Source organism: Lipotes vexillifer, unplaced genomic scaffold (genome assembly GCF_000442215.2).
Source record: "Lipotes vexillifer unplaced genomic scaffold, Lipotes_vexillifer_v1.1 scaffold180, whole genome shotgun sequence".
NCBI lineage: Eukaryota > Metazoa > Chordata > Mammalia > Artiodactyla > Lipotidae > Lipotes > Lipotes vexillifer.
In genome coordinates, this window is record NW_006796149.1 from 1,914,034 (window position 1) to 1,929,651 (window position 15,618).

The 15,618-nt window shown below is 48.1% G+C and overlaps 1 protein-coding gene across 1 annotated transcript in view; it reads left to right on the forward strand.

Moving 5' to 3' along the window:
* The window catches only part of PLXNC1 (plexin C1), a 142,399-nt gene that overhangs the window by 119,835 nt on the left and 6,946 nt on the right, over positions 1-15,618 (forward strand). The window contains 4 exon segments of the mRNA XM_007468207.1: positions 2,185-2,288; positions 12,274-12,328; positions 15,458-15,489; positions 15,586-15,618. Of these exon segments, the coding sequence (XP_007468269.1) occupies positions 2,185-2,288; positions 12,274-12,328; positions 15,458-15,489; positions 15,586-15,618 (224 nt within the window).

Here is a 15,618-nt window from a genome sequence, read left to right on the forward strand (position 1 = left end):
CCCCCCCCCCGCATGTAAGCTCTGTTTGGTGAAGCTTACTAGCCTGGGTTGTTCCCAAAGGGCATGTCTAGAGGCCAGGAGACTGCATGGTTCTCCCACAGGTATGATGACTCCTTTTTCTAGGAAGCAGGATCCTTCAAAGATGCTGTTTTGGTTTTTGTTTTTTCTTCAATATTATGTTTGTAAATCAGATTCATGAGATTGCTAACCCTGAGACCAAATGAATTCACCTTTTGCACCAAGAAGTACAAAAAGGTGTCAACCTCAGGCGCTCTGTATGTGTTGTATTTCACATTGGCATTTGATTTGTTTGTTGTGACACTGAGTGTGTCATTAGCGGGTGGCTCAGACTCTGGGTGTGAAGGCTGGAAAGGTCATCTTCCTCTCTGCTAATCACATCCTGCATTAAGTATAGTCTCCATCCTCCCCCAACATGAAACAGCATCTGCTCTGAATTCATTTTCGGGCTCTATTGGTATACTGCAAAGGCGAGCATATGCGTGAGCGAGCTAACAGGGCTCCACTTCACTCAAACGTTCATCAGCATTTTAAAGTTGAGCTCCACGCAGCCCTCCCAGGAGACTGTCGTGGGATTTTATAGCAGATAATGGGACAGGAAAAAAGAGTAAAATCGCCAACAGTGACAGACAGCATAACAAGGTTCATCTCTCTTCCATGTACAGTTGTAGCCTCCACTAAGCAGGCAATTAAAATCATCCCACCGGGCCCTCTAAGTCAGACTCTCTGCTGAAAGGCCATTGCGAGAAGCCTGGGGGCGGGGTCCGGCACATTTGAGTGAAACCATGCAAATGTGTAGCAACCCCAAGACCTGGCTTCAAGGAAAGCAAGGCCACTAAAGCACCTCTCATCCACCTCTCTTCTGCTTCCTTCTGTTGGCTGGACTATTGGGCACTTCAAGACCATGTGAGCTCATTTGGGTAGACGCAGGGGCAAAGGGCAGCCCCGGCCAGGAAACCATGACGTGACCCAGGACCATCAACTTCCTTGCCCTGAGCCTACGTCTCGAAGTATTGCTCTGACTACCAAGGAGGTGGCCGCTTGGAGCCGAGGACTATGGGGAAACGGCCCGGTGGCCTCAGTCCTGCCGCTGCCTGGTCCGTAGTATCGTCCTCACACCATCCAGGGTTTGTGCCCATCAGGTGTTCCTGGCCTCCGATGTAGCGGAGGCAGGGAGCAGGACAGGACCACTAGAAGCTTCCCGTTACAGTCTGATGGCAAATGGCTTCTGCACGTCTGCCCATCTTCCAAACTGCCTCCGCGGCTAGCCCCAGAAAACTAAGGCAAAGCCTTAGAGACCAGCCATAAATTGTGTTAAAATCCAATACGAGAAGCAGCTGTGCTGAGACCTCTTATAGCAGAGGCTCACAAACTCCAATGCCCAGAGGGGCCGGAAGTATTATAAATAAGGGGTGTCAGCCCACCTGGGATAATGGGAAATGGTGGGACCCGACTTAACTGGGGAAAGGCACCTGCCATGTAAGGGGGCAGTGCTACTTAGCTTCAGCCCATGATTGCCATGGGGGCCGGTGTGGTCAGTGTTACCAGATGATCCAGTTTTTTAAAAGAGAAATCACAGGTCCTAATTTTTATGTGCAATCTTCCAATCTTTAAATGTTGGTGCTGAACTGACATTAGAATAATAATAAATGAAACATTGTGCAGGTTCACAACAAGAAAAAAACCCGCATCCATGGGCCACATTCTGACCCTAGGGCACAAGTTGGCAACCTCTGTAAAGGAGTTGAAGCCCATGGCGTTGGCATACGAGCCCACCAGCACGCCGCACACAGGGACCGACAGAAGATAGTTCCCAGAGCACCTGCTTGTGAACACACAGGTGTGGGCATACAAGTTCGCTTTTGGAATTTTCTGAAGGGCTTAGCCTCTCTGAGGATGCCTTATTTTGTCTTCCTTTGGCTTTATTTCCAGGCTTAGCCTCAGAGTAAAAGCTTCAGGGCAAAGTGGTCTTACACGTCAGAGCCCTAAACACAAAACAAAACAGGAGTCAGGCTACCAGTCTGGCTGATATATCTTCAAAACCACTTTATTTGTTTTAGCTAGTTAGCAATATAAATAATAATTGCAAAAGTCACAGGGTAGCATTTTACATTCCTCATTGTCATTTTAAAAGAGAACATGCTCGCTCTTTTTTTTTTCCCCCAGAGCTTCAAGTGGGCACACGACACAAAGAGCTTCTGGATATTGACAGCTCCTCTGTGATTCTTGAAGATGGAATAACCAAGCTAAATACCATTGGCCACTACGAGGTAGGAAAGGATTTAGCACCCGCCAGCTCCTTCCTCATCCCCAACCCTAACTGGATTAGATCATCTCCAGGACCACATGAATTCTTATTACAAGACTCTCACCCATTTTCTGGAATCATTTGCAGGTCGCTTATTTCTGGGTCAGAAGTTTTCCTTAGTTGCTCGTGGTCTGCTCATTTCCTGGTACCCCCTCTCCCAGAGCTGCGATTTTCATGTAACCCAGTCACTCTCCATCCTGCGGTTTAGGTCGGAAACTTCACCCTTACCGGATTCTCTGGCCTGTTCAGTGGAAGAGGTACTGTTCAGCTTGACACTGAACAGAGCCTCTCAAAGTTCTAAGTTGCACTGCTGTTCATCATTGACCCAGTGAACTTTGTGTAGGGGCCTTTGTTTCTGAAGGAGATCTCCATTTCCTGTTTGTTTGAAACACTCAGCGATGCCTCCTTGGTCTCTGACCCACATGCTGGGTGAGTGTTGAGGTGGGTGAGGGGAGTACGTGAGCTGCCAGAGAGCTGAGTGCCCGAGAAGCCTGCCCAGAACCAGAGAGGGGACGCAGGGGAGGTTTCGGAACACTCCGGCAGACTGGGAGTCATTCAGCCACATTATCAAATCTTTGTTGAGTATCTACTCTGCACTAGGAGCTGGGGCTGCACGCGAGAGGAACAAAGGCCAAGTCTCTGACCTCACGGAGCCTATGGCCCTGGAGAGAAGGGGTGGAAAGGGAGGGAAGAGGAGACGAGGAGTAAGGCAACACCTTACTACTACAAATACTAGCACTGTTACTACAACACGGTGTGATAGTGCTGTGACTCGGAGCATCCGAGAAGGCTTCCTGCAGGAAGCAGTGACTCAGCCGAGACCTGAAGAGTGAGGAGGACTTAACATCCCAGCAGGGAAGGGAGCGCATGCTGCTGCTTCTGCAGTAAGACTTTTAGACTGGCTAGAACTTGAGAGGGACAGGGGTGGCAGTGAGAGCCAATAACAGCCAATGTTTACGGAGCCCCTACGCTGTGTCAGGTGCTGGCCTCTGCCTTTCCCTTTATTTCAGCTCATTCTATCCGTAGCGGTCCTACGAGACAGGGACTGTTACTAACCCGCTTTATAGATGGGTACACTGAGGCTCGGGGAGGTTTACTAATAGCTAGTGCGTGGCAGAGGCAAGATTGGGACCCAGATTGTTGGGCTCTAGGGCTCACGGCTTAACCAGTACCTGCCGTGGTTTCTCACGGAGGAAGGCCAGAGAAGTGGGGAGGGAGGGGAGAAGGGGACCGTGCAGGCCCAGCAGCTTCTTCAGGAGTCCGGATTTTATCCCCAGCACAGTGGAAAGCCATTGGAAGATCTTAAACGGGGGAGATTTGCATCTCAGAGAATGACTGTGGCTGTGCGTGGAACATGGGTATAAGAGGTGCAAACCTGGAAATAGGGAGACTCGTTAGAAGAACCTCAGGCGAGAAACGATGCTGACCAGGAATGACGCAGTGGCCCTGGAGATGGAGCCAAGCAGATGGGCAGAAGGTGGACACCATGAGCTGTGTGGCTGGGAGAGAGACTGCGGGCAGGGGAGGGGTCAAAAGGCACGGGGCTGGCGGGGCAGATGCACAGGTGCTCTTGCGGAGACGGAGAAGACAGGGGAGCGGCTTCCCAGGCCCCTTGGAGAGCAGGTGCCCCGCCTTTCATGGCTCTAAGTCCCAGGGAGATGTGTCTGCCCCAAGAAGGTGTTTGGGGCCTGCCCGGCTTTTCCCCTCACCCAGAAAGAAGCTGAGACTTTTCCTTGAGCAGAGCTTCCTGGACAGCAGCCAGGAACTGAGGGCACCACAGCCTTGGGCTCCTTGGCTGAATGGGTCTCAGAGCCGGTTTGGAAATAGTTGCTTTGGGTGACCCGTGGGTGGGTGCTGCCCCTGCAGCCTTTGCTGGAGGGCACCAAGCAGAGAACGTGGCAGATTAACAACTTGCTCCTGTGCTCACCCTTCGGCAGCTTAGACTTTCCAACCTTGGGATCATCTTGCCAAGAGCTGTCGAGCTTAGCCTTTGGAGTTTATAAACATCCCCAGGGAACTTTCTGAAAGTATGTATTCCTGTCGGCCGGGCCACATTTGGAGAAGCAGGGAACTTTCTGAAAGTATGTATTCCTGTCGGCGGGGCCGCATTTGGAGAAGCAGTGCCCCAGAGGAAATACAACGGATGGAAGGAGTCAGAGGTGGAAGTGCCTAGGAGAGGGGGCTTATTATGGCACCAGTCTGAAGTTGAGTTGCAGCCTGGCCGCAGTCTCTTCCTCTCCCTGTATCTGGGGAGCGAGTTTCTCTTGGCAAGCCTGGCAGAAACACAGCCACAAATGCCCTCCTTTTGCGTCTTGACTAACGTGCTGGCGTTGCTCAGCTGTGCAGGGAGGGCTGGACCACCCTGGTCAGGCTTCTCAGCGTCCCCTGGCAACTGTGTGGCATGGGGTGGGCCCCAAAGGAAGGGGGGTGTGGCCACTCACTGGCATTAATAGGAAAAGGCAGGCCAAGACACTCCAGGGAAAACGAAGAACCACCACCGCCGTCTGCAAGGCAAGGGGAAGACTGTCAGGGGAGATAGGACATCAGTCTTCACTGGAGACATCGGCTGCACTAGACACCTATCTGCTTAAGGATGATAATGAAATTAATCCGGCCTGTAGTCACTTCCCATCCAAATGATTTATTGGCCTCCTACCCTAGCATTGCCACATGGTGGTAATAAATGACAAGATTAGGACACAAGGGCTTAAAGGATTCTCCTTATGTTTAAAAAGCTAAGCCATAAGGCAAATAAGCGCAGAGAGCTTGAAGGAAACTGGGGAGGTCATCGGCCCCGTGCTCTCTGTGCCTGGACCATCTCAAATGCCCTGGTTTTCAAAGACTGCTTGAACGAAAGCATCCAGCACCACCCTCAGCCGCCTAAATCTGGTCTCCATTTAGCAGCACCCCTGCACAATCAAAATTTGGAGTAATCTGACAGGGCTGAGCTGAAGCTCGCTTTTGCCCTTTTTTCATTAAAGAAAAAGCTTCTCCTCAAACACATTTCCCTCCAAAGAGACAGGATGCTAATTATCACTCTTATTCATTTGCTAAAGCGCTCTAGTTTGAGTCACTGTCGGTGCTTGAAAGTGAAAAACTATATTTCAGTTAAAAATAGGGTCTAACTCAGTTTTAAGTGATTAAGACTCACCTCCCTCCAATTAGCCCAAATTAGTTAGGTTTTAAAGTTAATCTTTAGTGACTGGCCAGTTCCTCCTCCTATCTAAACAAAGTCCCCTCTGCCGGAGTGTGAGCCTCTCTCTTCTTGCCTTGTTCTGTCCTTAGGGCAAATAGAGTGTAGCTGGTCTCCTCTGAATGATTTACTGTCTGTATATTTGAAGAACAGGTTTCTAGAGGGGATCTGAAGGCACAGCAGAAACATAGCACCTCATGGACCAGATAATTGCCAGCAATGCCCTGCCACCAGCAGGATGGCATCCTTGCCAACCCTGGGCGTCGGCACAGTTGCTCTCCACAATGATGACAGTGGCAGCTGGTACCCAGCACTTGTCGTGTGCATAAGCGTGATTCACGTTGACACAACCTGTGATGAAGGTGCTTTTATTACCCTCATCCTCCATCAGATGAGCATGGAAGAGGAGAGATTTCTGCTCCAGTCTCGTTCTGTCCTGTGCAGACAAGGGGTAAAGCCGATGCCTTTACAAACACGTGAAGCCAGAGGCGTTTTCTCCACTATAAAGAACTCCGCCCTGGTGCTTCCATAACTGGCCACCTCTGTGTGTGTGTTCCCTGTGAAGGGGACTGTGCTGTGCTCTGGAGCTGACGAGATCAGTTGTGTGTGTCTGTGTGCGTGTATAGAGGGTGTGGGGATGCTTGCCCGATGGGACTGAAGCAGGGTGGCTTCTCCCAGTCCAGGCTTTCTGCACCTGCCCCGCCGTGTGCCCTCTTGCTGGACCGTGTTATTGCACCCACACGCAGCTGTGGGGTAGCATCAAGTGTGCAGGACAGGTGTTGTGTCCGGCAGGAAATGTTCTCTACAGATCACACCTCTCGTTCTGAGCTGTGAGGTTTTTTTTTTTTTTTTTTTTTTTTTTTTTTTTTTTTTTTTTTTTCTTGTTGGGTTTTAAAAGTTCTTTGTATATTTTATGCAACAGTCCTTTATCAGGTGTGTCATTTAGAAATATTTCTCCCAATGTGGCTTTTCTTCTAATTCTCTTGACCTTGTCTTTTGCAGAGCAGAAGTTCTTTTTTTAACTTTAATAAGCACTGCGCCAGGGAAGCCCTGAGCTGTGAGGTTTTGAGGGCAGAAAATACGTTTAACCACCGTGTCATTGAAGAATGTTCCTCCTAACGGGAGCGCGCCGGTGCCCAAGTGGTCACTTCTAACGCCAAAGTTGTCATTCACATGACATTTAAAGCTCACAGGAATTTTCCAAAGGGTCTGCTTGGGTAAAGTCAGTGGTCCTTCAGGTCAGGTGTCTCATCTGTGACTTTAAGGGGCTTGGACTGTCTCTAAAGGTCTCTTACAGCATGAATGACTTCAGGTTCTTATCTACTAGACACACGGAGTGCTTCCTGTATACTGGGCACTGTTCTAGAAGCTTTTACAAAGAGTAAGTCCTTTAGCCCTCTGTATAGCCCAGTGAGGTAGACACTGTCATTATTCCCATTCTGAGGCCCAGGGAGGCTGAGAAACTTGGCCATGCTCCCATGCTCTCCTCAGTGACGGCCCGAGGCTGGAAGCAGATGAAAAAGGAATTGCACAGAGACCATGGCTCTGCTTAGGGCCAGAGGGATAACCTTGCTCAGAGCCAGGCTTGCAGCTTGTGCTCCTAGCCTCTGAAGCAGCCTGGCTGGAGAGCTTATGAGAAATTCTGGTAGTTACCTTCTGTGATGTCAAAATTAAAAGGGCAACCTCTCTTCAAATCTTATGATGAATCTCACGTCTGTGAGCTTATCAAAATGCTTCCTTCTCATCCTACTCTGACATCCTTTAAGGCCAATATTCCTTGAAGGCGACAGTAGTTACCTTCTTTCAGAAGGGAGGCCTCTTTCAGGCATCCAAGAGCTGACAGCTCCAGCCCAAAAAAAGCCTGGGGAGCTCAGGTTCCCAATCGCCCGCACACTGGTGGAGGCCAAGCTCCCTCCCTGAGACTAGCTCAGGGTTCCAGCAGTCCTCAAAGGGGTGTTTGCTTCTGGCCCAAGGCTAATTCCAGGCACACAAGAGAGAAGCAGGAGCTGTATTGTCATTTTCACTAGTTTCAAGAGTCCTTCAGAGCTCTGTTCTGGGTGTCAGGAACATCCTGGGTGATTTGATGTGTCTGTTGAGAATGTTCTGATGGGCCCCTTCCAAACAGTCCGATGAGTACCGAGCCTCCTTCCCTGAAGGACTGAGCAAGGTTATCCCTCTGGCCCTGAGGAAAAAAATAGATTCCTTTTTCATCTGCCTCCAGCCTTGGGGTGTCAGTGAGAAGAGCTAAGGGGAAGCGGGGGAGAGCAGTATTGATGAGTGGTTGCTGGGACAACGCTAGTTGAATAGGATTCTGTTTTCACAAAATACCATTTTAGGAATGAGAGATAGCAGTCAGGGTTTACACATGGTGCTTTGTATTGACTAGTGTGTTTTTAGACTTAAGGAAAAAGTATCATGGTATTTCAGACCCTATTCATAATTTTCCATAAAATTCTTAGGCTAAAGTTCCAGCTTTCCTCTTGGGCTCAATCATTTGAAATTGCCAATATCTGACCATTTTTTACTTACAAAAATGGCACTTTCATCAGGTTAAGTATAAGTTGAACCTTACATTTCTAGAAGATCTGTTTTTATGGCACAATCTTCAACTTGTGGCATAAAGATAGTATTTTACCACAAAGAAATCCCGCCTTTACTTGCAAATGGTTTGGAGGATATGTAGCTTCTGTTTGTTTGTTTTTAATAAATTTATTTATTTCTATTTTGGGCTGCGTTGGGACTTTGTTGCCGCACGCGGGCTTTCTCTAGTTGCGGTGAGCGGGGGGCTACTCTTCGTTGCAGTGCGCAGGCTTCTCACTACGGCGGCTTCTCTTGTTGCGGCGCACAGGCTCTAGGTGCGCGGGCTTCAGTAGTTGTGGCACGCAGGCTCAGTTGTGGCTCGCGGGCTCTAGAGCGCAGGCTCAGTAGTTGTGGCGCACGGGCTTAGTTGCTCCGCGGCATGTGGGGTCTTCCCGGACCAGGGCTCGAACCCGTGTCCCCTGCATTGGCAGGCGGATTCTTAACCACTGCGCCCCCGGGGAAGTCCATAGCTCCTGTTTATTTCAGGAGCAACTTTAAATCGATGACATGGGTCCATCTCTCCCTTTGTGGTCACAACTCCTAATCCTGATGGCGGAAAAGTCTGCAGTCCTCTCCACCTCTTTCCAACACGGGCCAGCCATCATTGGAGGGGTATGGCCTCGTTGTCGTTTTGAATCTTGGAGCACCATGAGACTGGAAGGAATTTAATTTGAAATTGCCTTGTGTACCAGTTCTGCTCTGGGCTGGAGAAACATTCCTGCCACAGATCCATCTAGTGACATTAATCTTTCGTTGATTTAATTTGGTTTTCATTCTTAAAGTAGGGGCCAAGAGGACGCTCCCTGCCTCACGGGAGTGTGGGAGGATTAATGACCCACTCTTAGGAAAGCATTTGGAGCTCCTCAAATGGAACAAACAGCATCATAGTTTTAACACTTTGGATTCTGTGGCACTTTTCGAAAAGGCATTTCTGTCCTTAACTGAGCAGCAGCTTTTGTGCAAAACAGAAGATGGAAACCTTTTCCCCCACAGACATCTGTAAATAAACTAGTTTTCTGTCTTTACAACAATGTTAAAAGTGTCAGGTAGGGGGAAAATGTTCCAGCCCTAGAGCAGCTGTGAAAGTTAGAAATACACTTGCACACATACATGCTCAAACACACACACAACTCATCCGTTAATAAAATGCTTTTATACTTGCTCTCAGGAGATAATTTCAGAGTAAAATTTCCCCGGTACAAGCTGCAAGTGTGCTGTCTTAATGCCTGAGCACTGTGCCAGCAGCGAGTCGTTGCCAGCTCTTGAAAAGACGTTTGAACTTTTGGCTGTGCTCCTCATTGGAAGGTCCATCCGTGCTGTTTGGGACCACAGAGCAAGGGTGCTTGCTTTTGGAGGAACAAAGCATCTGACAGTAGCAGAGTATTGGCTTAACACTCATCAGGATCCATTTGGGATTCATTCTGTGACAATTACCCAGAATGAATCACCAGCTTCCTTTTTTAAAAAGGTATTTATTGGCTTAGAAACAGAGCGTATCCGGCTCTTCATGGGGAGGAATTCTGTAACTATGTTCAAACATTCTCATAAACTCGGCGTCTGAGCATTGCTAAGGGGGTGCTGCACAGAGCGTTTACTTTAATCGCATCAAATATGAAGGAGAGCTGACGAATCAGCCAACAGGGTCGCTCAGTGAATGGCTCAAGGGCAGGGGATGTTTGGTAGTAATGGCAGAGTCCAGGAGCTCAGTAAGAGTTCAGAATCTGTGCTCGAGACACTCTGCAGAGGCCAGAGGGCCCCTGCCAGCCCCTGCCCAGAGCCCCCTCCCTACAAGATGTCCTGAACACCAGGAGTTGGAGGCCTCTGGCCTACACTTAGTGGCTGGCTGGACACGGCTGGCTGGATCCTGTGCTCAGGGGCCCCCTCTAGGGCTGTCTCTCGTGCGTGTTCCTTCCTCTGTGGGGACAACCTGCAAGAGATCAGGCTTTAATCCTCTGGTGTTTGCTGAGCAGGTTTGTACATTCTGATAACCGCTGTGCTGCAGGCCAGAAGAGAAATTCTAGGTTTCTACTTTTTTCCAAACGGAGGGAGGCCGGGTCCAAATTAATACTAGAATTCAGAGCAGCCTTCGTGCTTTCAAGTGCGATGTTCAGAAATGACAGGGTTAATCTTTCAGCCACATCCCAGAATGCAGGTGAAGATTTGTGTATCCCTGACCTGCCTCTTCTTATGGCCCATTTGTTTTACATTTTTTGTGGACCCGCCCCTCAAGACAGTTGACTCCTCCCAGGAAGCAAGGCCTGCTCTCTTGTCTCTCAGCATCTAGTCCCCCTGGGCTTGAAGAGGCCTTCTTCCCCTGGCTGGGTGTGGGGAAGGGGCGCACAAAAGGCCACTGAGCCCCGGCTTCCACGGTCCCCAAAAGCCTCCGATGAGAACTCTTGACCTTATCTCCAAAAGAGGCTATACATTGGCACTGAAGTTGTGTCAGTGTGGTAAAAGCATTTATTTGTCAAATGTGTACATTTAAAATCTGTGACAATTTTTTAACAGCTGTGTTGAGATATAATTTATATACCACAAAGGTCACCTTTTCAAAGTGTACAATTCAGTGGTTCTTGGAACATTTGTGGAGCAGTGCAATCATCACCAGTCTAATTTTAGAACATTTTCATCAACTCAGATAGAAACCTTGAACTCATTTCAGAGTCATTCCTCATTCTTCCAACTCCTGTTTTAGGCAAATAGTAATCTACCTTCTGTTTGTATAAATTTGCCCAAATTATATAAATGGGATTGTACAAAATTGGATCTTTTGTGACTGGTTTCTCTCACTTAGCAATGTTTTTGAGGTCCATTCATGTTGTAGCATGTGTCAGTACTTCTTTCCTTTTATTGTATGGCAATTTTTTGTTGTGTATTCATTCAGTAGAATAATAGTAATTTAAAAAGGATGAACGACTGGTAGCTGCCACAACACAGATGAACACTGTAGACCTTATATGGACCCTATGCTGAATGATTTCCATTTACATGAAGTTTAAGAACAGATAAAACTAATCATTGGCAATGGAAGTCAGAAAAGTGATTACCCCTGGATGAAGATGGGGTGCTTATTGATTGAGAAGCATAATAGGGGTACTTCTTGGGACCTTGAAATATAATTTTATATCTTGATGTGGGCGGTGGTTACACAGTATGTACTTAAGTGAACGTTCTTGAGCTGTACACTTAATATTAGCACTTTCCTGTTAAGTCACGTTTCAATTTTAAAGTTTTTATTTAAAAGTATATGCAATTTTATGATTTTTACACGCTGCTTTTAAAAAATAAGAAATACCTGCAGAAAAGAAAACAAATTGTAAGTGTACTACTGGATGAATTATCATAAAGTGAGCCTATCTTATAACTTCCACTCAGATCAAGACACAGAGCACTGCGGGCACCACAGAAGCTCCCTCCTGGACGTTCCTAATCACCACCCCCCTTCTCTTCAAACAGTTAAATCATAGTTTCGACTGTTTTAGCTAAATGTGAATGGAATCACACGGTATGCGTTACATTTTGTCAGGCTTCTTTGGCTCACCATTAATCACTGTGAGGTTCATGCACGTGGCATGTAGCAGTAATTTGCTCACTTTCATTGTTTTATCATAGCCTGTTTTATGAATATACCCCAAATTATTTATTCATTCTACTGTTGATGGTTATTTCCAGTACGGGGCGTTTACAAAGTTTATCTCAGGATATGTACAGGTGTATACCTAGATGTGAAACTGCTCTGTCACCAGTTTATAGGTTTTTGAAAACTTGTTTCAGCATTTCTTAATATAGTAGTAACCCCCAAAATGAGAACGGCCCAAACATCTCCTGTCTCCTAGAAGCTGAGGTGCCTCCCAGCACAGCTGGGTCCTCCCCTGGTCCAGGGCTGGCCCACCTCCTATTGGCCCCACAGCATCCTTTGAGCACTTTCCTCCCTGCATCTCATGGCCTCGGTCTGCCACCTTCACAGGACCACAGACTCTTTTGAGGGCAGAGACAGTGTCTTGCTTTATCATTATAGCCCCAGCCTCCAGTGCCCAAAACATAGGAATTCTTAATAAATATTTGATTGAATAAGTGAGAGAATATAAGATCCACCCAGCCATCTAATTCCTGGGTAAAGTTGAGAAATACATTAAATTTTGAAAACTCATCTATTTTTTATCTTTGCTTTCAGATATCAAATGGATCCACTATAAAAGTTTTTAAGAAGATAGCAAATTTTACTTCAGGTAACAGACATAACGCTGTTAACCTTTTGTTCTCACCCCACTTTATAAAGTATCATTTTTGCCTCTCTTGGATGTACCGTCACAGAGATGAGATTGAGTGGTTGCCAGGTAATTCTCTGAGAGAGTGGAAGAAAGCATTTAGATCCGTTTCTGGTCCTAAGAATGTGAAACCTGCAAAGAGGGGGACAGGAAACGTAAACAGTGGTTGCCCGGCTGCCCGACACTGAGGAAGTTGCTGTTATCAACCACCCTAAGCTCAGGGCAGAATCTCAGCCATTGTAACTCTTTTCCAACTCCTAGTAGGATGGGGGCTAACCGAGGGGATCCCCCTGGCAAGCTGCGGGAAGCCCGCAGATTATCACACAGCCCTGGAAGCTCTGAACAAACAAGATAATTCACTTAGCCCAAATCTCCTAGTGACAGACCAACTACAGAGGGAGCTTTGTGGAAAAGTTACTAGGCCGGTCTCTGAACTCTATTCTACCTCCCCGCCAGCCTCGGGGCAGGAAAACACTGTGACAGTGCCTTGAGAAAATCCCTAGGTCCAGGTTCCAGGTTTGTCTCCAGAGAAATTATATCCACACAAGACAGTCAGTCCTCAGCCCCCAGAAAGGTTCTGGGCCTCACCAGCAGGACCTGTTCACACACACACACAGCTGGAGGTGGGGCTTTCTGATTCCTGGATTCAGTGCTAGGAGCAGCCTGGTAGGTCCCAACACCTGGTGAGTGCAAACGAAGAATGCAGGGCTCCCAATTAAACAGGATACCTTGGTTGGTTGTAGGACACCCTGCGGGGAACCCTGCCCACCCCACATTCCCCCATCCATCATTACGTCAGGCTATAGTGAGAAACCACCTTGCAGAGGGCGGCTATCTTTCTGGTCTGGGGGGATTGGTGTCCTCGTGCTGTAATAAGTGCAAGAGCTGTGTATTTTAGGCTTTAATGACTGGTTTTTTGAGAGCTTGTTATCTGGAGGTCTTGCATTTGGATCACTTCATGGGACTTAGAGGCAGTCAACACCACCTCTGCTTCCTCCCTGTCCAATCCAGTGGACACTGGATCACCCTTCAAACCCTTGCCCCTCTGTCCTTTCATCACCCACTGCGTGACAGTTCCAGCCCAGCCCTGGATGAACCCAACTTCTCACCTTTCCTGACCCTACAGCTGGGCAGCCACAGGGGAAAGGCCCACAACAGCACAGTTGGAGTCACAGTAAATTCCCGTCTTGACCAGGACCCTCCACATAGCCTGTTCCCCCCCCCCCCCCCCCGCCCCCCGCCACTTTCTCCCTTTGGTGTCCATACCTTTGTTCTCTACATCTGTGTCTCTATTTAGAAAATCAGTAAATGTTTTATGGTCAAGTAGCTAGGGGCACAGCAACATAGACCCAGAAATGGAATTCTTGTTCTGCCACTGACATGACTGAGTGACGTGGGTAAATTTACTTAACCTCGCTGAGTGTCAATTTATCAGCAGGTGACACAGAGACCAAGGAGTGTGAGGGTCAGAGGTGAATATACATATTCAGCTGAGCATGAGGCTTGGAATACAGTATGCTTGTAAACAGGATCTGCAATTACCACTTCATATACTTGCCTTGTTCAAAAATAACTATCCACATTGACTAAGACTAGAAGTTTTGAACTTAATGCCACATTTTTCTGTACAGTGGAAATGTGTGACCACAAGAATTCAATTTTATTTACCAGGGACAGTCTAACATATGTAAACCAAGTATGCAGTGTCAAAATGCAAAAGGACGATGTAGAAATGAGAAATTGGGAAAAATCACACCACCACCACAACAGTATATTTTTAAAGAAAAATGTGCCCTTTATCCCCCTTCTACTTTATCAAATGTCATTAAAAAAAAACTATCTTTTTTTCTTATTATTTCCCCCCCTATAAATGACCTTCCCTCTAGTTAGTGATAGCTACTGGTCCTGGTTTTTAAATACTTGGAGAGTAGCACCCCCCCCCCCCCCGTGCTTCTGCTTCTCGAGGCAACCGACTGTGTTCTCCATAATCCCACCTCCTCTCCTCGAAGCTCTGACCCCCCACTGCTCCCCTGACTACCAGCAGATGACTTCACCCAGTGCTTCACAGAGAAAACAAATCAGGATTCCCTCAACAATGTGCACTAACCCTCCCTCCCTGCCTCTGCCATTCCCTTGTCCTGGCTCCCCTGACATTCCAGGGCTGCCCTTCCTCCCAGCAAGGCCTGTCTCTCACCTGGGCTTTGGATCCCACCATCCTTTCCAACCTGAGCATTCCTACGCCACCACTGGTGATCTCTCCTCTCACCTGCACTTGCTTTCCATCCCCCGCTACTGTATTTTTCCACAAGCATTTCAAGGTATTCTAAGTCTCTAATCTTCAAAACAAAAAACCAAGTGCTTTAATCCTTCCCTTCCCTGCATTTGCCACTCCCTTCACAACCTCCTTTCTTCCCAGACTGTCCTCTCTCTGCTGCTCTCCCACCGGCTCTGTGCCCTCCGCCTTGCTGCCCTCCTCTCAGATCCCGGAAGGGGGTCGCCTTCCCTCCCGCCACGGGGCCTTTGTACCCATTCTCCTCCCCCACTGGCCTGGCTCGTTACCCATTCATTTGGGTTCAGTCCCGACAGCCTCAGAGAACCTCCCAGGCTAGGTTCGTCTCTTGTTACACACGTTCCTAGCATATAGTTCTTCCCCACAGTCCTTATCACAAGGATGTGAATCAAATAATTAATTGTGTAATTAGTAAGTCTCTCTTATTGGCTAGGATGTGAGTTCCATTAGGTGAGAGCTAGGTCTGTCTTATTCAGTGCTGTTTGCCTAACAGCCCCTGGCACACAGTAGGTGCCCCAGCCCTAGCTGACCTGAACCTCTCCTACCCCACCCTCAAGTGATCGGTCAGCCTCTGTTCCAGGGACAGGGAACCTGCTTCCCACTCCAGTCCCTGGCCCATCCTGTCTTCAATACTGTTCTTAAGGTCTTAAGACACAGCAAGGAGGCGGGGGGGGGGGGGGGGGGCGGGGCTCAAGTAACCTCTTCCGTTTATAGCACAAATGGGGCATCTTAGGAGAAGGCCAGTTACCGTGGCTGTTGTTTTAATGGACTGTTTCTCTCCCTCTTTCTGTGGCGTTCAGATGTGGAATACTCAGAAGACCACTGCCATTTGGTGAGTTCAGGCTTTCCTGTGCGCCTGCTGAAGCAGATGCCTTCTGCAGCACGACGGCCTCCTCGGGTAACGCTGCTCCTACTGTCTTCCCTTTAGATTTTACCGGATTCGGAAGCGTTCCAAGATGTG